This window comes from Chroicocephalus ridibundus, chromosome 2 (assembly GCF_963924245.1).
Source record: "Chroicocephalus ridibundus chromosome 2, bChrRid1.1, whole genome shotgun sequence".
NCBI lineage: Eukaryota > Metazoa > Chordata > Aves > Charadriiformes > Laridae > Chroicocephalus > Chroicocephalus ridibundus.
Genome location: NC_086285.1, coordinates 41,801,225 through 41,822,528, shown reverse-complemented (window position 1 = coordinate 41,822,528; position 21,304 = coordinate 41,801,225). Strand labels below are relative to the sequence as shown.

The 21,304-nt window shown below is 40.8% G+C and overlaps 1 protein-coding gene and 1 long non-coding RNA gene across 4 annotated transcripts in view; both read left to right on the top strand.

The window, feature by feature from the left end:
* Positions 1-330: 330 nt before the first annotated feature.
* LOC134510617 (uncharacterized) lies at positions 331-11,950 on the top strand. Its single transcript, XR_010069672.1, has 3 exons — positions 331-460; positions 11,011-11,053; positions 11,824-11,950. It is a non-coding gene; the product is annotated as an uncharacterized LOC134510617 (long non-coding RNA).
* Positions 11,951-18,025: 6,075 nt separating this feature from the next.
* The window catches only part of ZNF385D (zinc finger protein 385D), a 447,035-nt gene continuing 443,756 nt past the window's right edge, over positions 18,026-21,304 (top strand). The window contains exon 1 of one of the 3 annotated variants that reach the window (XM_063325173.1): positions 18,026-18,119. In XM_063325173.1, coding sequence (XP_063181243.1) covers positions 18,041-18,119 — 79 coding nt within the window. In that variant the 5' untranslated portion in view covers positions 18,026-18,040. Of the gene's footprint in view, positions 18,120-19,139; positions 19,165-19,583; positions 19,806-21,304 lie in introns of those variants that run through there. The other 2 variants (XM_063325175.1, XM_063325172.1) reach the window with 2 other exon arrangements.

The window sequence follows — 21,304 nt, the reverse complement described above, 5'->3', positions numbered from 1 at the left end:
CCCTTCCTAGACCAGTCAGGAAGCCCATTGGGCAGACATTCTTACGCTTCAAAGCGTTTTCTAATGACTCCCTTTAAAAATGAAATGAAACATTAGCCTGAATTATAGCTGTGATCCGCTTCTAAGTTCCTTTTTAAGCACTAAATTATATCCTTCCAGTGACTGTGTCCTTTCTTCTGTCCCTCTGAATCTCACTTCAAGCTTATCAAATAACTGCTTTAACAGAAGCTGGCATTCAGGTTTGTTACTTGTCCTTTTAAAATGAGATTGTTTACAAATGCCTTCCCAGCACCCAACAATTTACATAAAATTGTACTTTTTCATCTGCAAGGATGAAGAGGACAATGAAGATGTGTCCATGCAGGGGCAGCTTTGCCACAAAGACTGAAAGATTGGTGTCAAAGCAAAAAATTGACTCTGTGATTGGAGGACTGTGAGCTACCCAGGCAGACATTAACTGGTAGGTATGTGCTTGACTTGCTGCTGCTTTTATTACCACTCTTTTTAGTAGTACTCTGAATGCCTTTAAAAACAAGTCCCTTGTAAGAATGCTTTCATAGCTCAAGCGTTGCTCGTGATTTTACTCTTCAGCTATTTTCCTCCTTCAACAGTTTATAAAGACTGTTTAAACTCAAACTCCAGAAACATTAAAGCAAAGGGTGACGTTTTGCCAAGCCATATGTTCTTAAATGGTGTATTTTATGCAGTTGATAATAAATACTTTAAGGCATAGTAGCTAAAAAAAAATAATTTCCAACCTAATGTGAGCAGGCACGCTTCCAGGGATTTCAGCGCTTACATTAGGGATGAATTTAACTGTCTGTTTTCACTCAGGACTGGGCATAGTGTTCAAACTGTGTAAGTTTCATTGACATTAGGTGTTGGGCTGGGGATCTAGCATAAAATTGCTTTTTTCTAGTCTACTCAAGTTAAGAATTAGTTCACTCTATTTCCAGCTTTATTGCTTTGCAGAAGTATTAAAACACTGATATAAAATGTTCAGTAGGTATAAATATCTTCCCTGGTATTCGATCATTTTCCTACCTCAATAGCTTTTTAAAGACATCATTCACCTGCAAACATTTTAATCCTCTTTTACATGAATAAAAAACATACGCCTCTAATACATGCGCTATTCTACATAAAAATACAAACTGTAGGGCATAAAATGTCTGCTCAATTGAATCATAAATTGCAATGCAAGAGTTAATCTCCAAGTAAACAAAGCTTTTAGTCCTGCCTACTTGGTATGCCAGGCAAACCTATATTATAGATTACTTCAGACAGTTAAAGTAGCAATGTTTCCTTTATACTTGTAGAAATACACTGCACGGGAGCTGCTTATCTAAGGTTTGGTGAGAAAAGAATAGATGGAGTGCCAGGCTGATGGTTGGGCTTAGTGTGCTGACATTCGCTTTTTCTCCACCTCGAAAGGCTTTTCTTAGATGTGAATTCTTCTGCTTTCTCTTTTCTTAGATGTGAAACAAAAATGATTTCAATATTGGCGGATCCTAAGTTGTCCGCAACTTTCTTCTGTTCTTATTCCTTCGTTGCACATCTACAGTTCCTTTCTCGCCTACCCATATTGTATTCTATCCTCTGCTCTGTTTCTTTAGATGTCCAAGGTGCGAGGTGATGGCGTGGGGGTAAAGCACGCACCCTTACAGCTGAAATACCGTTTTCACATTGTTTGAAAACTGTCCAATTAGAGTTACAATAAAAATATACTTATGCCAGGAATCTATAATCTCATCATTGCAGTCAGAATTGAGAGGGTATCGTGGCATCTTTCTGACTTTCTTCTTGGTTTTCAGATAACCAGAAATTTCTATGTGAATTGTAACCTTTAAGAAAAGGTGTCGTGGTTTTGGCCGGATTGACCAATCAGAATGACAGACGGCCCGCCCCCGCTCCTCAGAGAGGAGAGGAAGAGATAAGGAGATTTATGAGTTTAGAAAAAGAACTAAACTACTTTAATGAAAATAATAATAAATAAGAACATAGTAAATAATAATAGAATAATAAAAATTAAAGAAAAAAGTATACAATATATACAAAACCGTACCCAGCTCCCAGGATGACGATCGCGTCACCAGCAGACACAGGGAAAGTCCCAGACTGGAGTCAGCGACGGACAGGAGCTGAATTCCAGAACTAGAGTCAGGAGTGCTCAGATCGGGATCAAAGGCAGACGAACAGACAGGGTCTTCCTCAGACGTCAGCCATTGAAGAAAGAGAGCGAGCCCCTTGCCCCTTTGATCCCTCAGCTTTTATACTGAGCGTGATGCATTGGGATGGAATACCCTGTTGGTCAGTTTTGGGTCACCTGTCCCGTCCGCTCCTCCCTGCGGGTGGGACCCCTCTACGCTTCTCTGCTTCCGACCCTCAAATGGGGCAAACAGCGAAGTTAGCTGACCTTGGTTGTTACAGCAATAAGTATCAGCAAGAGCCTCTGTGCGTACCATTCCTTGGTATAATCAGGTCTTATCACTCTGAGAGTGAACAGTTTCTGACCAATATGCGGTTAATTTCAGACTTTAGTCAGTTAGAAGAGGCCCAGCTAAAAAGTAGAATTACAAATCAGAAAACTGGTTTTGTTTTACCTCAAACCAGGACAAAAGGTTTTAAAATCTTTGTAAAATTTAAGATTTTTAATTTCCATTCTTCCTAAAGAATATCAACATGAGACAAGGAAGATGTAAGGAAATGGCTATTATTGGAATTTTGCTCTTTAAAAGAATGCTGTAATAAACGGCGTAATGTGTTAAAACGCCATAAGCAGACAAACCTAACTCATTGATCAAAGGACACATATTAATGAGTAGAAAAAAATTTACAGTATACCTGTCATTTTAACAGCATAAGAGAAGTTTCAGGAACATGAAATCCTTAAGCGATTTCTCTTAAAAAAAAAAAAAATTCCCCCCCCCCCCCCCCCGATTCTTAAAAAAGTGACAGATTATAAACACACTACACAATTACTAATGAATCATCAAATATTAAGCTTTGATCATCCTCCCATGACTATACAATGTTTTGGTTTCTTGTCTCATTACTGAATGTACTTCCATGCATTAGTCTATGCCAAGTCATTTCATGATACCGTGGATTTTAATAGTGGAATTATTACAGGTTTTTGAGAAGCAGAGATTGGCCTCATTATTACAACTGTATCTTTATTCTTCTCTAATGCCTATTGAGGGATCCTTAGAAAATAGTTTTGGTCTAATTTTATCACTGGTGTAGAAATGAACAAGATATTAAGGAAATAGACTACTGATATCTATGGACAGAAAGTACCTACAGAGGAGCTCAGAATTATAAATATTGCTAACTACTACAATAAGTAACTACTACTTCTTTAATTAATCAAAAGCATTAGTGAATTCTCGCACCATTTTGACATATTTAAATAATGTCCTGATTTGGTTTTATCCTCTGAACAATGAAATACAGAGTTTTTCCCGAAGTCAGTCAGTTTCTTAAATCCCCTAAACTGTAAACCTGTCTGTGCTCCCTGCGTGATTCCAAAATCACACTGCTTGGAGTGAGAGGGGTTGAAAAAAGAAGTTGTGCTATTAAAGAGATGAGAAAAGGTTTAGAGAGAAAAATAAATGCAGAAAAATGAAGTAAAAATTAGTTATAGCAACACTCGCAGATAGCAAAATTTTTAAGAGTAAGAAAAGTATTCTGAAAAATGTCAGTTGCAATCAGTGCCAGCAATATCCATCCAGGAAGAAACACAGACAGTAATTACTTGGCTTTAGTTTTGCAGATGTAAGAAATGCAATCTTGGTGCTCACTTCGCGAGTGGCAAAAATCCTACTGACACTGATAGGGCTGACGTTTCGCTCAGTGTCTTCCTGACGCAAACCCGATATAAACCCCAACCAACTCACGTTGCACCCAATAGGAGTTTTGCCACTGACTTGCCTGGCAACAGTGCTGGACCTTTTGCCTTTGGGCCATGAAGCTGAAATCAATGAGATTTCCGCTTCAAATTAGGTCATATATTCCAAACCCAGTCCTGCAGCGGATTTTCTCTTTCATAGACTTTTTTTTTTTTTTTTTTTTTGTTATGACTACATCAGGGTCAGATCCATAATCTGGCACAGAAGTGGAACAATCAGTTTTCAGTGTACACATTAAGGTGTGCATGGACGCTATGCTGTGTTACAGATTCGATCAATTTGAGCTCAATTCGGCTGTGACGTAATTTCCTTTGGTCTCAGTGAAACAAAAGTAGACATAAATCTGGCCCACTGTTTTCTGTATCAGAGCAAAAATAGGATTTTGAAAGATTAAAAAAAAAAGAACATTCTTTTGATGCTGCTTTTCAAATTTTCTTTGAAAGGTTTTAACTAATGCAGATTAGTAATCTATAGCCAAAATTGGTTTTAACGAAGTTGAACACCTTGTTTGCTCTCTTAAATATTGAAATAAAGATCCTAGAAGCTAATGACCATCTTGTAATAATGTGTAACTTATCTGAGCATATCAGTCTTGTTTAGAAGCAAAAACTTCAATGTAGCAGAACTTCTTTTCAAAGGAAAATATAGCCTAAAGGGCGCGCATCACACTTAATTTCAAAAGCCCTAGGAGAACTTCTCATTGAGATTCCTACAAATTATGCTGATTTTTTAGAATGCATCAATGGAAAAGTACTAAAAGGTTGGAAGGTAAGACAAATGTCAACATTTCTACTTATTATTCTTCTGTGCGTGCGTATGTGTACACACAGACTCTGTGAAGTCCAACAGCATATTTTTGCATAATGGAAATTCTATATATATTCATTTGTGTAGTTGCAAGTTGAGCATTCTTTATAGAAAATAGGCAGCATTTTAGTATTTCTGCTTTCCTTTCAGTGCAATAACTGTCATTGCGATGTTATTTAAAGATACATAGTACACATTATCAAGTACTTAAGTGGTGTACTTTGGCATTGTACCTTAAGAGGATAATATTTAGTCCAATATGATAATTATGGGGGAAAAAAACCCCCAAGGAAACAGTAAACGCCTAATGTGCAAATGAGGACTCACTGGGAAAAGATAGACTAGATTTGGATTTTCACACAAAACTTTTTAAAAATTGATTATTACATTTACTTAGTTTGATTAGTTTATTTATTTTGATTAAACAGTCAGTGCTAGTAGATTGTTCTCCATTAGCAGGTGTAATTTTCATTTTTGTCTCTCTACTCAAACCAGTTTTGCTCTGGTCCTGTGTTTTGTACTGCCTGTATATGGCCGCTTTCACTTTTATTTTGCAAGCAGTGGGAGAACAGATTAAATTATCGCTGTAAGCATATGTCATCTCTGAGCACTGGAGCCTGGTGCAGATCTCCTTGAGTCGATGTGGATTTGAATAGATAAAGATGTACAGTGCAGCATTTTACCAGCATACTTACTGGCACAAAAGCCATTTGCGCAGCACTGCTGTACCGCTTCCAGCCTTGATCCAGCCTCAAATGCCGCTAGGCTGGGTCTCACATTCCTTACTGCTGCTGGCTAGTGGATGCGAAGCCAGCTCAGCTCAGCTGTAGTAGCTCATCTACCTACACAGAATAGATGTAAAAAGTAGGCAGCTACCAAAACCATGTAAAATCTTGTTTGCTGTTGAACGAAGCCATCTCCAATATATATGTTCCATATTCTACAGCAAAATTATCTTTCCAGAACACCTGTAGTAACCTCACTGTGCAGTATGTTTAAAAAGACATTCCTGACATATAGGCCTTACGTAAACATATAAACACTTTAAATCAGAGAGATTGCTCTAAATTTCATAAAAAGATGAAACATATATATATATCTTCATAAAAAGATTCTCTGTCTCTACCAGTGTATCATAGAGGAGATTTCTCTTTGCTGAAAAACATGTTTTTGGCTTGAAGAGAATGTCAAAGAGTGAAGTTAGCTGAGTCAAGGCTCACTGGAACTGCCTTGTGAACAGAAAGATTAACGTATAGCCTTTTTTTAAGCCAAGGTTGGTTACCCATTTCAGGAATATTCCAAAAGAGCTGAGTGAGTTGTTGTTTGGATGGATGCGTCTGTACTTGCTGCTCAGCTACACAAATGCTCTTGACATGGTACCCACTGAGGAGTTTGGATGGAAATCTTGCAACTTATAGGTGAGGGTTTCTGGAATGCCTGATAAGGAAAAGATCTTGTCCAAAACACACTCCTAGGTGACTCAGTATTAAACCAATGCAAAAATGAATTATATTTATGAAGCAAGGGAAGTGGCCCAGGCCATGCTTAAACTGTGGAAAGTGGACAGTACTCTCATGCAAAAGGGAATCCAAATTACTAGGCAAAAGGTATACAGAGCTCCAGTTTGGGTCACAAAACAGTCCAATGAGCTGTATACACTGTGGAAAACCATACAAGGTAAGGTGAAGGCTAGCATAAGGAAAAGGATAGAGGTATTGCAATGGGTAACATCGCTGTGCCGGAATTTTAAAGATTTGCTTGACACCCACTGTGAACCAAGAGGATGGCAAAATCCCTAGCGCCGGGTCATAATCTCCAGAAAGAAGGGCTAATATTGAAATTTATGTTTGGATTAGCCACCTGAAGGTAAAAGGTGCACGTCAGCTTTGCAACCAATACGTTACTTGAGAAGCACTGCGTAAAAGTACCTCCAGTTCCGCTTTGCGGTGAAAGTGTGCGCTTCAGTGGAATAAAAGGGTACATGATTTCCGAAAATGAGGAACAGTAGAGGGGGATTTATAAATTATTAATTTTATCTAGGTTCTTTCACCTGCTGTCTGAGAAAGCTACTGCAGGAATCACAAATGCATGCAAAGTAGAGAAAGACTTTGGGAATTGAAAGGGCTAGTGAAAGTCTGCAGTTGTGAGGTACTATAACAATACAGAAAATGTGCTCTCCTGGTTGTCTTTTGCATATTCCTTATAAATATATATATTGCAAGGACACAACTTTATATAGGTCTTGACTATGCGTGGACATGGCAGAATGCAGCAGCAGAATATATTTGTACCATACAACTGGAAAGACGAAGCTTTGATTTATTCAGTTCAGATGGGAGTTTTTTCCTTCCATAGTGATCTCCAAAGATAACACTTTTTGCAACAACATGAGGGCATCCTATCAATGAACACGAGAGGATGAGGGAAAACGTTCTTTTTCTTAGAGGAAGCTGTAGGAATTGCTATTTCCCTGGCTGGAAAGTGTACAGTTAATGACAGGTTGGGTCTAAGACAAGTGCCGTAAAATAGCCTTACATGCCCACGGGAAATTTGTGGGGAAATGTGTTAATGTAGTAATGAGATTCATCTGTAGTTGACATATCAAAGATAAATGTCAACTTACCTATTTGTTAATGGATCTATTAAAAGCTTTGTTTATACTTTCTGTCTATTTTTTTTTTCTCAAGCACTTACACACAGATGGATTGTGCAAACAAATACTTCATTAAACCTAGGACTCGGAGCCAAGTGAACACTTTCAGTCCAGAATCATGTCAATTAACCCAATTTAATTGCTTTCTTGATCCAGCCCCCCTTTTTTAACATTTCTTTTTAGGTTTTTGGATAAGACCAGAGGGGCACTGAGTAATTCTATATGACTGCATGACTCTATACGTCCTATTTTATTAATAAAAATACAATCTGTGCTCTCAAAATGGCACAGTAATATGGAACATAAAAACAACAGAAAAACCAAAATCCAAAAAGCTCAGTTAGAATGAGTCACTGAGGCAAAATTGGCAGGAACAGCCTAAAATTCCCAAGCTCAAGTGAGGTGGTGAGGGGAGAAGAATCCTATTTAAACATGACAACCATTTTGTTTAAAATGATTTCTAAGATGCATTTTTCCTACTGCTAAACAGCTACTTTGTTGGTATCAATAGTTCAAAGAGATTTGGCTTTGAGTTAAACTACTGATTCATTTTATGTCTAGGTGCAACGTATACATGTAGGTTTACCACTTGGACACAAAAAATGTTTTAATTGGAGAGAGTTCTAGAGTATATAATAAGAAACTGACTTTTATCTACAGCTAGTTGTATAACATGGAAGGGACTATTTTGTAATTAAACATAACATGTGCAGTGCAAATTATTAGCTTGATTTTTTTTGGAAAACAAAAATTTACTTCCTTAAACCAGGAACCAAATCTTCTAAAAACTGACAGCAACTGTATCTTTTGTTATATCTCAATGACTAAGAATAACAGTATGAGTTTTCAGTTTGGTCTTGAATGATCTTTTCAGTGAAGGAAAGACCAAAGTGTTTAAAAAGATGCATTTAATCCTAGATTTTTGAGGGCTGTATCATCACTAGCATGTGGTTGAATGAAGGACTTCTGAATGAAATTCTGTCCAATAATTTCACAATTTACAAGCTGGTAAAATGTTAGACGTCAAAACCTAAAATTGTAACATATTTCTGTTATCTCACAGATATACATCTCATTACCTTTGGCAGGTATATGTGATGTTTCTAGTAATCAGATGAAGAATCAGATGAAGGACTTTTGCTATGCACGTTTTCTGGGACGGGGGTAGAGGATTGATCATGTGATGCCATATGCCTTTGCAAATAGATAACTGATTTTTTTTTCTCCCTAGGGTGAAAAAAAGAAACCACACTTTAAATAATAGTGAATATCAGTTACTGAAGCTATGAAAATTTTAGGACTACAAGCATTTTTATCCACCCTCTCAGTTGCTTAAATGCTAAGTTAATAGTAAAAACTTAAATGTGAAGTTGTTTATACATCAACACATAGTGATTTTTCTTTTAATTTCAACTTTTCAGGCCCTCCACAGCTTCCTATAACCATGTCATTTGAGCAATTCTGGTATCTGTGAAAATCCAGAATTTGCCATTAAGCAAATAGAATTCCCCTCTGCTGAAAAAAAACATGTGATTGAGCACAATGTCTTCAATGTATCTCTCCAAAGAAACATTTAATTGTTCAGTCCTTCTGAACAATGTTAAAATAATAACTTAAAGAAACAAAACCTCTCATTCCATTTTCTTATTATGCCCAGTGAAGTTAATGGGACTATATGCGTGCTTACGCATATACTCTAGAGCTTTCTTTATAGGCTGTAGGTCAAAATGGCAGGGGGATAATATTTAGCCAAGGAAGCAAGTTTTACTTCAAACTTCCACTGCACAGTTATGTCTAATAGTGAAGGAAATTATTTAAAAACTGCTGGCACTAAGTCTGTATTCCGCATGATTTCAAAACCACAGAATAGTCTATTAAATTTTTCTGGCACGTGAAACTTGGAACGTGAAAAGTTAAGGGACTGTTCCCGCAAATCCCTTGCTTGCAAGAATAAGTACTTACAGGGCTGAGCTGAAAATCCTGAAGTTCTTTCTGAGTTTTCACTGGAAGCCAGGCAAAATCAGGGACTTAGAGGGCCGGCACCCAGCTTGGCACCTGGCTCATACCCAAGCTCCGTCAGGATCCAGATCCAGTCAGTGTCTCTGCTTAAACCCCCCTGAGAAAAACAATTTAGCAGGAACTTTTAGGAGCATGCCTAGTGAGCAACGGAGAGGTGGCTGCCCCACAAGTGTAGCTCGGGCCACTATTTTTAATTTAATTGCAAATCAAAATATGACTGAAAAAAGGAAATCTCCCTTTGAGTTGACAGCCTAGTGGTTGGAGTACTTATGTAGAAAGTGACAAATTCTAGTTCAAATCCCTTTTCTGCTGTTGTCAGAATTAAATCTACATCTTTTCTAGGAATGGACATTAGCCATTGGCCCTATAGACTTTTCCAAGGAAGGAGCATGTTTTCAGTGTTTCAGCTGATTGTGGGTCATAATTATTATGAGATATATAAAGTCTTACGTGATAAATAATTGACATATTTATGTCATAGAAGAAATGAGAGACAGCATCTCTTTGCTAGGAAGACCTGTGGGAATTTTTAATTCTCCCTGGAGTATTTCTGTATTTTTTCTTTTAGCAGTCTCTAAACAGCTTTGTGAACTGCCAGTTTTCTAATTCTCTACAGAGCTTCCTTTGAATCCACCTCTAAGGCAGGTCTTCCCATGGACACATAGCACGACATTACTTATTCTCTTCTCAGAGTGAAATATTTATAATTTAGTCATTATATTCCCTAATTTTAGGTGATTGTGCTATGTGTTAGATACGTGCTGTGTATTAGATTTCATCTTTTGTCTTTACTGAGGCAAGTTTCCCATTGACAGACACAGGAATAGAAATTAAATAAGGCAAGTTGAGCTTTGATCCAAACTGAGTTTCTCTTTCTTTGATGTTTGGATATAGAAAATATTAACCTGCTCCAAAGCATGGGAACACTACCTAATATTTCATGTGCCTTGGGTTTATCATATTCTTACTAGGCTCTTTGCAGTTATTGTACCTAAAATTGCAACCACATGTGATTTAGAAAATATAATTATAGCGTACATGGTAGGAAAGTTCTATTCTCTGAAACATCATTAAATTTAATTCCAGTGTTTGTAGATCAATTTGGTGAACTTCCATCTTATCAGAATAAATAACACTTCTAGCTATGCATTATTCATCATCTGCATATGCTCAATCCTGCAGTTTTACTAAATTTACTAAAATTACTAGATTTACTAAAATCAGTATCATCATTTAAGATGAAAATTTTACAGAATCAGACCAGTATTTTTGAGACTTTCATCTGATGTTGACCTAAACTCAGTATTATATTATCCAAAAATATTTTTGAAAATTCTGTGTAAAGTCCCGAGCCCTTTGAAGTCAATTGACTTTTATCAGGTGCAGAGGTTCACGTATCTTCTTTTTTCTATTGCAAATTAGGTAAATGTAGGGCAAAATATGATACATTTTAAAAAATGTTTCCTTCTGTGTGAATGGATACTTATGATTTCTGGTTAAGCATGAGTGGAAGGACTGGCTGTAGCGCCAGACGCGTCTAAGCCTAGGAGGGTGTTGTATTGCTCTGTTGAACTGCTGCGGCTTTTAATATTCAGGCTTTTTGTCTCTGGTCTCTTACAGCAGTGCTGTACAGAGTGCTTCTAGAAATGAAGAGGGACTCTAGGTATGTAGACTTGAATTATCAATATTTCTTTCTTTTTTTTTTTTTGTATGCACCTGTGCTCAAATTTGTATTTAGTTTGTGTTCTGAAAAAAAATGATAGTAATTCAGAAATAAGGCCTAGTGTATGCACTTTGCATCTTTGGTTTTGGCAAACCTGCATTTTTATTCCTGTGCTGTCTTTTGGAGACTGGAGTGACCTAGAATTACCTTTTCTGCCCTTAAACCAAACTCATGCCACAGGTGCCCCATGGGATAAAAATGCCATTTAAGAACACTGTCTTATAATTTTTAGCTCCCTGATTACTGATAGGAATCATTGCTTGTTTTATTAGCATGGTCCAATGAGCAACTGAAATGGAGATGAACTACCAGCTATTTAAGAAACAAATAAGTTATACATGATTTATATATAACTATGTATCTATATAAAGAATGCTTCTGAGAGGTATAGGGTTATGAAATCCTGAAAGATCCAATGTGTTCATGCTGAAAAATATGAGATGAAGATAGAAATAGAAGAGGCAGATTTGGGGCAGTTTTATGTGTGTAGTGCCTTTTAGTTTCACTGTAGCTAGACAGAAAAAAATAGAAAGACATGCATCATTATTAACAACTCTATTTGTGGTTTGTCAGTTTTTAAAAGTCAGGTGGTTCCACGGTGTGTCATGCGTTTCTGCATCCCTCACTGCTGCGGCTATGAAAGCTCAACGTGAAAAAGCATATTGGGAAATCAAGAGGCGTCAAACATTAAATTGTATTTTTATCTCTAGTCTATAGGAAAGACAGAGGCTGGCTGTGACAAGCTGACGCAACCCTGGAGAGGAATGCTGCTTTCCTGTGGTCAGCAACACGGGACCGGCTCCTGGGAGCAGTGTGTTACGGAGCTCAGCTGCGCATTGGGTAAAATAGAAGCTGCTTCTTGACTCCTGTCCCCGTTTCCTACATAGGACACAAATGCTGTTTTCTGTTTCTCTATTCATCCGGTACTGTGGAAATGTTTATTTTGACCAAGACTGAAAGATGGCATAGGTAGGGCCAAAATGCATCCATCGGAACTGTGCCTGGTGGTAGAGCCCCCGCTGTTGCCGATAGAGGGGTGAAGAAGTGCTGACAACAACCCCCATCTTGCATTTCCCACAGTTCTGGTCTCTGCCAGCTGTGAGATGTGCTGATTAATGAGACAGCGCACGACCTGACATGCGTCATAATTGTGAACATTACCAGCATCTGCTTCTCACTCCAGGCTGAGATTATTTTTCTGGTTTGTGTAGGAAAAAGAAAAGTTTTCACGGGGAAAAGGGACACTTCGGTTAGCCTCCAGCTGATGGTCTAAACATCACCTTCCCACCACTGAACCCCTTCCTCTGCAGGCTGAAAGAGCGAAATTGCAAAAAATTCTATTATTCGGGGCAAATAGGTTTTAAAGAGGTTAAGTAGTGTGTGCCATTGTATTGTGATAGTTCTCTTCATAGCACTCCAAAGGAGGAGGAAGCAGTGAGACAGAGGTGTCATGCAGTACTATTGCAATAACCTAGGAACCTGTCAGAATGTTCTGCTAGATGGTCAGGTCATCAGTGTCAATGTCCTGGAGTCCAGCTACTGAATGTGACAGAGCTGTCCCCTCAGCTCTGAATGTTCCCTGAGCACTGCATACGTCCAAAATTAAAAGAAACAGAGAATAAACCCTGACTAGAAAAGGTTCTATTAGGGAACCATTAGGGGCCAGTGAAAGCACCAAAGAAACTTGAGGAATGATGAAGGCAACTGGAAATTTTAAAGAATTGTTGCTATATGGTGACTGGTGGGGAACCAGCCAAAGCAAAAAGAACTAATGCTAGGGATCAAGGATCTCCTTTATACCTAATTCCAAGGGAATTTCCTTATTTTGGTTCTATATTCCTCATTGATGTTACATAGGAACACTCTGAATGTTTTCTTAAAGTTATATTGGAGTGGTTGTTAGATACCTATTTATACTTACTTTAAATATTAATGTACTAGTTCTTTCAATAATTAGGTGGTTATTAAAGTAGGGGAAAACACAGACCAAATTATGTAATTTTGAGACACATGTTGAAAAATTGCAAATCTGTCTTACTCCATGTGGCTTTACGCTAGAGCATTCTCTTTACCAAAACCACCTAAAGCAACATTTTTTGACTAAAAGCCAGGGAAGAGTCATATGAGGTGCTTGTAGTGGATTTAACGGGTGAATAAACCTCCGTAACTGTATGAGTTCAGTTACATTAACACGCTACTCAGTAAGGATGTAGCACAGCCTGTGTTTGATGGGCTTTTAGCCACTGCAGTTAGGGCCCAATCCCAGATGCCATATTCAAGCAGAACTCCGGTGGAACAGAGAGTGAAACCCTGAATTATGGTCACAGCCAAACAAAGAACAAACGAGCCATTCGCAGTCGCTAGTACCATAAAACCCGCATGAGGTTTTCTGCAAGCTCCTGCAACCTACCGTATGCTGGAGGGATGCTACAGATGTTGTGGCTGTCGGCAGGGAGGTGCACAGCCAGCGGGGGTAACGTTTCATTCAGCACGTTCCTTTTGCAGCCCCTGGCAATAGGTTTTCTGCAGTTTCCTACAGAGCTGCAAATAGAAACTAAGGCTGTGTCTGACTCACTGAACCTCTAAGAAGGTGACAGGTGAAAAAGAGACCCTTTTTTTTTCTTTTCTTTTTTTTTTTTTTTTTTCTCCCCCAAGTTCCCACTGCAGGGCAATGGCTTTATTCTGGTTAGGATATGAAATTTTACTCTCTCTGTACATTTCTGCTCACATCTGTAAGGCTAAATTCTTAGTCCAGATTCTATCGTCATTTTTATGATATTAAACTGACTTCAATTTATGTCACTGCTACTTTTTTAAAGTAAAGCACAGCAAATGTGTTTCTGACACAGAGACAAGGAAACATATTTGTAACAGGCACCAAGTTGAACACCGAGAAAGACTGATAATCAACACAAGAAATAAAGTAGGAGTTGCAGATCACACAAAATAATGTGTCAAAAAGGAAGAAATGGGAGTTTTCTCTCAAACTGCTAAATTTGTTTCCTAAGAAATTCAGAAAATTCAGGGAAAACCTATTTCATTTTGGAAAGAAGTAGAAAGCAAGACCTCTTTAAACTTTCTTACCACAGCTATTTCTTTCTTAAATTCTGTGACTGGGGTAATTATAAGCCAAATTTAGCCTTTTATGACTGTCCTCCTAATTCTTCTCTCAAAGATCCCTGGGCATACTTTTGTTCTATATTTATCTAAAATCCCATTCCTCAGAGTATCCAGAGTAGAAGCAGTAGTAAATACATGAGACCAGTGTGTCCTCTTGGGATCCTGTCTCTTGTGTGTCCTAAAGATTATCTGTCTTTTGATGCAGCTCTTGAGCAGCATTTCTGTTTCATTAGCTAATATAAGGGACCAAGAGGCACCCCTGCAATAACTCCATAGCTTTGAAAGCAGAAATTCCCTTTATGTAAGTTTTGTATTTCGGCCACCAAAACTTGCCTGACCTGAAAGAACAGTAAATATTCGGGGTGGGGTTTTTTTGTTTGGTTTTTTTTTTTTTTTTAATACTTGTTTTTACAGTTCTTATTTCATTCAGAACCCTCCCAGTTTATTTGTGAGCTACTAAATGGTGGTACCTAGAAATACATGCTTATATCTCTTGAAATGTTTGGCCACCGGGTTAGTGATGCACTTGTGCATGCAGTTTCCTCAGCCTGCTCTAAGTAACAGTGAAACTTTGAAATACCTCAAACTTCAACACCAGGGTAAATGAACTTGAGCTTACAAGTCTTGAAGTTGTTCAGTATATTGGATGAAAAGACAAAAATGTGCAGCCAACTCTGTCCCCCAATGATATGTCAGAGACAGGATTGTGATTGAAGTAGCTCCCTCTGATCAGATTTGAGTAAAAGTTTGAGTAAAATGGACTTTTGGCAGGACATTCACTATGTAATAGGATCATTTCAAATTTCAGCTTCCAGAATAGTAACTGGAATGGTCTGAGGTCAAAACTGTATCCTATGGGCTTTCTGCATCTCCATACTTATCTCCATTTTGCAAGAAATGGGAATTCTGCCTAACTCTGCATCCACCCAGCGCCCCTGACTCTTTGGGCAGACCCCCAATTGCTTTTTGGCGGTCAGCTGCATCAAGCCCTGTGTGGTGTGAAAAGGGCGCAGTTTGTGAATTGTATCTTCTGTCCTACCCATTGGAAATGCATCCCTTCACTTCCACTTGCTGGAAAACAAGTTTTCTGCTGTTAGGCATAATAACTGAAGGAACAGAGGTGCACTGAAACAAACACGGCCAAGGGCATAGGGAACAGAAATGTTGCTTTCCAGCGTGACGATGTTTCACAGTTACCTACTATTTTTCCCTAGTTTCTAGGAGGAGGAGAAACAATATCACACTTAAAAGAAAGATTCTGGGAATCTAAGTATATCTTGAATTTTGGGAATATGTAACCTGAAAATTAGGCTTTGTAGATACAAAGATAACTCACTATTTCTGCTTTATTCCATGTAAAATTATAGCCGCTGTCTTTTCTGTCAAACTTTCAGTACTAAGATCTGACTCCATTGCACATTCCTTTTTATGATGAATATCTAGTCCTCTAACCTGCCCCCAGCTCCCTGAAGCAGTTCTGAGCACAGGAAGCAAAGAATATGACTTGTTTAAGGTTGGCCTTGAAGTTTTCCTCAAACAGCCTCGGCCAGCAGTGCTCTCGTGGTTTTGAGCTGGTGGGGATCCCCGCTGCCCACCGTGCCGGTGCTGTATCTTTCCTGAACTTGCTGCCAGCATGTGCTCAGCTGCTCCTAGCACATGAAAGCAAGAAGACTCAGAAAGATTATACCGCGGATTATAAAATTGTGGTGGGGGCGGACGCTGCTATTGCCAAGGCAAGAGCCACCACCACCTAACTCCTGCCCTGTGCCTTGTCTTGTAGCTGGTATCAAAGCCACCCCATTGGTTTTCCAATTCCTCCAGCACCGGGAAGCATAAGTGGAGCGTACACAGGCTGACCCAAAGCAATGCGGGAATATCGCTGAGGTTGCTGCGAAAGAGCAAGGTGGGGTACAGGTGCCAGTTTAGCTGCTTTATCACCGCTTTGCAGATAGAGCAGAGGAGGGCAGCTGCAGGCAGGTGTGTTTGCCCAGAAAAAAAGGTGCTTGCAGCTTTTGTCTGGTTTGTACGAAATCACTTGTGTATTTACATAATGCCTGGTGGCATCTTCTGGAGGGGCACAGATTCCCTTGTGGAATGTGAGGGGGTGCTCTGCAAGGAATTGGTGTCGTTTTGTGAACTGCTTTTCTACTCCATCTAGCTTTCCTCTCTTTGGCCAGGTTAGGAGAAGGTACGTATCTTCAGTAAATTACAAGGGTGTTGCCAGCAAGTTTTGGATTGGAAGGTGAGAAGGGGCAGAACCGCCTTGGGGCTTCTAGATCAGAGCTGGATTGCTACCATGGACTCGGCTGAAGCCTTCAAATTTGAGGTCATGTCCTCAGGTGGACTGACAAGGTAGAAGCTACTGCGTTTTGCCCTTTCCAAAGGAAGCAAGCGTAATAATTTCAGCACTGACAAATGGCGCTATTGGAAATTCTTCTGTATTATTCTTAGGTAAGACAACAGATGCCTAAGCAGAAAAGCAAGTATGGCAATGCTCCTGTTTGTGAAGGTCTGAATAAGTCAGTTTAGTATAAGCAAAATTTAGAACACGTATTCAAATCACCAGTCTGTTTAATGCGTCTATGCGAAGAACATACTAAACAGAGAGATATGACATCCAAATACTCCTTCACCAGTGGAAAAACAGCCCCAAGTTAATAAATTAAAACCATTGTACATCTTTGCTGTTAAATGAGCAGGAAACATAAACAAAAATTAGCTTGCAACTTATGATGCTACATTAAGGGAATGACAGTATGATACATAGAGGTATTATATAACATTTCAATATTATCATTTTATATCTGTATTTTTTCTTTTCAACAGAGGCTGCTCATATTCTCCACTACACCTTTTGTGAGCATATGATGAATAAGTGTGATGGTCCTTTAAATCACATGTACAATAATATTTAAGAAGACTCTTGTGTCTTTCACTCCTTTAGAAAAAAGAAAAAGGAAAGTTATGAAATGTTGATCATGGAAAAATCAATCTTTCAAGAAGGGGTTGTGAATATATTTTTTCAGCTGTGGAAGTTTCTGCAAAAATACCTCTTTGCACAAGGACAAATTTAAGTATGTAAGGTTGGTATAAGTCTTTTTTGCCTTTTTCCTCTTTATTAAACGTGTTCTGGAATATTAATTCTACATACAACTATTGCAGACTTTTCTCTCTCCACACTAATTCCTTGTTTTATATGCTATATATTTTTATATAATTTAAAAATATTGCTCTGTACAAAACTTTTTTATACCCTGTTCTTAATTTGCATTCCAACTAATTGCGGTAGGAGTTTCATATTCCTTGCAAAAGGAGATATATCTCCAGATGTGTTTTCTTTTGTTTTTCTTTCTTCCTCCTCCCCTGTGTAAATACTGTTATAAAAGTACATTTAATAAAAGACTGTTCACTATAAAAAAATATCCTGATGTAGAACAGCAGTGACACGATACACCACACACCCACTTGTGTAGTCTGTATCAATAACACCAGAAACAGGATCAAGTGATAGAAACAGATACGATTTAAATCAGTCGTTTTGGGAGTGTATTTATTCAAGATCCTTCGAGCGGAGATGAATAGCAGGTTTCTAAATGTGATATCATGACGGTAAGCAAATGAGTCATTATTTGTATTATAGTGCAATAGAGTTGGGCAAGAACAACACTACAAGAGGGAATAAGCAGTCATATCTAACTGTTTATTCTGTTGCATTCATCACCACGGGGTGCATCTGTACATGTCAGGTCAAGGTCAGCGATCCTTGTTCACATGAATCATTCTCTGTGCTAATGAAAACCACCCCTGATGCAGCGTGTTCAAGCACCAGCAGCTTCAGCAGACACCACCACCGGACTGACTCTCTTCTGCGAGCCAGAATTCACAGGTGAGGCAGAACGACCCGGGGGAATTCAGGGCTTGGGATGGATAACGGATTTGCAGAGGCTGTTAGAGGAGATCAGCATTGGAATAAAGGCAGGTAATTTTTAACTAGAGGACAAAACAGTGCTGTTGCATTGCAGGCAGTGGATCCATTACACCTTGGCTGTTTGAGTTTCGAAGCCAAAGAGAATCTTTCAAAAACAAAAAGCAATAATAAAAACCCAACTTGTTTCTGAGCCAGTTTCCAAAGAATAAGTTTTAAACTTACGATAACAATGAATCCTAATTATCTTTCTCCACAAGCTTCTTGAAGTCAAGGAAACAGAGATGGAATACAGTGGCACAGGAAGGAAGCTTTATTTTCCCTTTTTTTTTTTTTTTTTGAAAGAAGGACCACTGCAAATTCTGCATACATTTTCTCTGCATTTCAAAGTGTCCAGATAGAAAGAAAGATTTGCCTGGTGGAGTTGCTGATGAACATATAGATATATATGTGAATGAAAAATTAAAAACCAACCGTGGAACACCTTTTCAGGGCTGTCGCGGTGACTGCTATAATTTGACATACAGGTGGATTTATTATCAAGCTTGCAAACAAAAGTTATGCGCGTTATTTGTACTTAGGAAACGTGCCGCTCTGCCAAAGCCTCAGGACTGCGACTGCATTTCAAACTACTTTTTCTTGCCTGCAAATTGCTAAATATTCCATCTCCCTGTGCCTGCAACTTTTTAATCCCTCAATCTGATTTTAAGAAGCCGCCACATTTTCAGAGAGTGTTACGTTTCTTACATCGCAACGATCCTTTAACAGAAATTTTGGAGGCCCCATGCCAAAGCTAAGGGGAGGATGGCGACGGCGAGGGGGGCAGTCCCCGGGACGCTAGCGAGGAAGAGGATGCTCCGCGGAGGTGAGGGAGGGCGGGAGGAAGGGAAGGAGGGAGGCTGCTGCCTCACCACACACGGGCTGGTGGGAGGTGGGAATCTCAGGTTGAGTTACTCATCGTTATGGAGTCAGGGGTGTGCAGAACCAATGATTCCGATGGCAGGAGGTAACGTACACACGTTTTTCAGCGGAGGTGCTGTAGGAGGACTTGCCGGCGGGCAGGAGGAGGTTTATGCTTGAGGACTGTCATTTCCCAAGTGTGGAAGCCTCCTGCTCCTGGGAGCCCACCACCGCCTCCTCCCATGTTCTCCCTCCCCGCGGTACGAACAAGGGGGCTGCCGCCGCTCTGCCCTGCCCTCCCTCCCCCAAAACGGCGGCGTCGCACGGACCGGGCCGGGCAGGGGGCCAAGCCCCGGCGCTCCGTCAGGCCGCCCCCGGCTGATCGAGGCGGGGGGCGCGGGGCGGTGCTGCCCGGGGCTGGGGGGGCGGGGGGTGTGTGTGCGAAGCTCGGCGCTGCCCGTCCGTCCGCCCCCGCTGATTGACACCGGGCCGGGCGGAGGCGGGACCGCCGGGGACCGCGCTGCTCCCGCCCGCCGCCGCCGCCGCCGGGCAGCGGGTCCCGCCGTCCCTTCTCCGCCCCTGCGCTCTCCCCGCCAGCCTCCCGGTGCGCGGCGCTGCGCGGAGCCGCCGCCGCCGCCCGCGGCATGGCCGGCGCGCTGGGCAGGGGGGCGGCGGGCTGGCGGATGCGGAGCGCGGCGGGCGGCAGGAAGGAGAAGCCGCCGGGCGGCAAACCCCAGCCGCGGCACGGTAAGGGGGGCGGCCGCGGCGGGGCTGGGGTAGGGATGGTCCGTGCGGGGCACCCCCTCCGCGGGCCGGGGGCCGGGATGGGGAATGTCCGTGCGGGGCACGCTCCCCCTACCCCTGCCCCCCCCCGCGGGACAACTTGTCTGTGACTTGTTTGACCCGCTCGGCTCCCCTGGGGCGGGGGGATCTTCTGTTCCGTCCCCCTTCTGCGCCCAAACTCCGCCGGGCTGCGCCTCATGCCTCTTATTTACCGCGTACCGAGGCGAGGGGAGAGGAACGGTGTTGGCGTGCGTTTTGGCATCTCGCTTTGATCGCGGCTCCTTTGATTGTTGGGGAGAGCATTTGCAGCCCGGCAAACGCCAGTGGAATCTGGGAAGAGTCCTCGAAATCTTTTTTGGCTTGCATCTGCCTGGTCTTAATGCCCAGGAAGTGCTGTTTAATAATACTTGCCCGTGTGCTCTCATCTTTTCCCCCTGACTTGTTCGGGGAGATAGATGCTCTTTTCCGTGGCTAAGCAGCAGGCGAACAGTTCTTCCAAAACCCGATCCTGACTTTGAAAACATGGAAGGGAATGGTGTCGCACAAACTATTGAAAACAAGTGTTCAGGTTCGTGACCCGTTGTGTGCTGAACGGTGAATGCGGTTACCCGGAGCCAAATCTGTCATGTACGGTTTCCCTACTGCACCCTTGGCTGTCACCGTTGCCTGCTTTGATGAACGAACCCAACTGCTTGTGGAGATACGGCCACAGCGCCTGGAAATCTCCTTAGAATTTGTTCTAGCTGTGCGTTCCCCGTGGGTTTTAAACCCACTATTTGGCCGAGTGGGTTTGCAGAAGTCTCCAACCTAACCCCTTCAAGCATAAAGTAGCAGTTTTAAGCTGTGGGCTCTGCTTTTAATTCGTGCTTGTTGGGTGTTGGAGATATCAGTCCCCAAAGTAACTTTGTGCGTTTTCCAGAGAAAATAATTTGGCTGAAGGTGTATTTGTACTCTTCACAAGTATATAGAGCGCTGTAACGCACGCAGTAATCTTGGTGATAAAGGTGTTGGGATGACGGGGAGCCTGGCGTCTTAGGCGACGGGGTGCTGCAGAAGGTGCTTGCTATGAAAGTAATACTCCCAAGTACAGGTCTGAAATGACAAGAAAACTAGAAGTTGCTTCTCCCACTGACTGTCACCTGGATGTTTCTGAGCTAGAGTGATTTTGCAGCCACACCTCCTTTTCTCTTTTGCTTGTTTGTGCCTCTTTAATGAGGCAAAGGGAAAGAAAACAGACTAAAGGAGTGTAAGCGAAGGTTTTGACAGTGGGTATCAAAACCCCCTCTAAAATAAACGACGGTGCAAAGAACGGAAGCGTTATCCAGTTAGAGAATAAAAGTGTCTGCTTAAAAATAGTTGTAAATATTTATCCTGTTAATTCTGAGTGCAAGGCTGGTAGTGGGAAATAGTTTGCATAAAAAAGAGAGTTGGTGGGATCCCTTTAAGTTACATACCTGTTATTC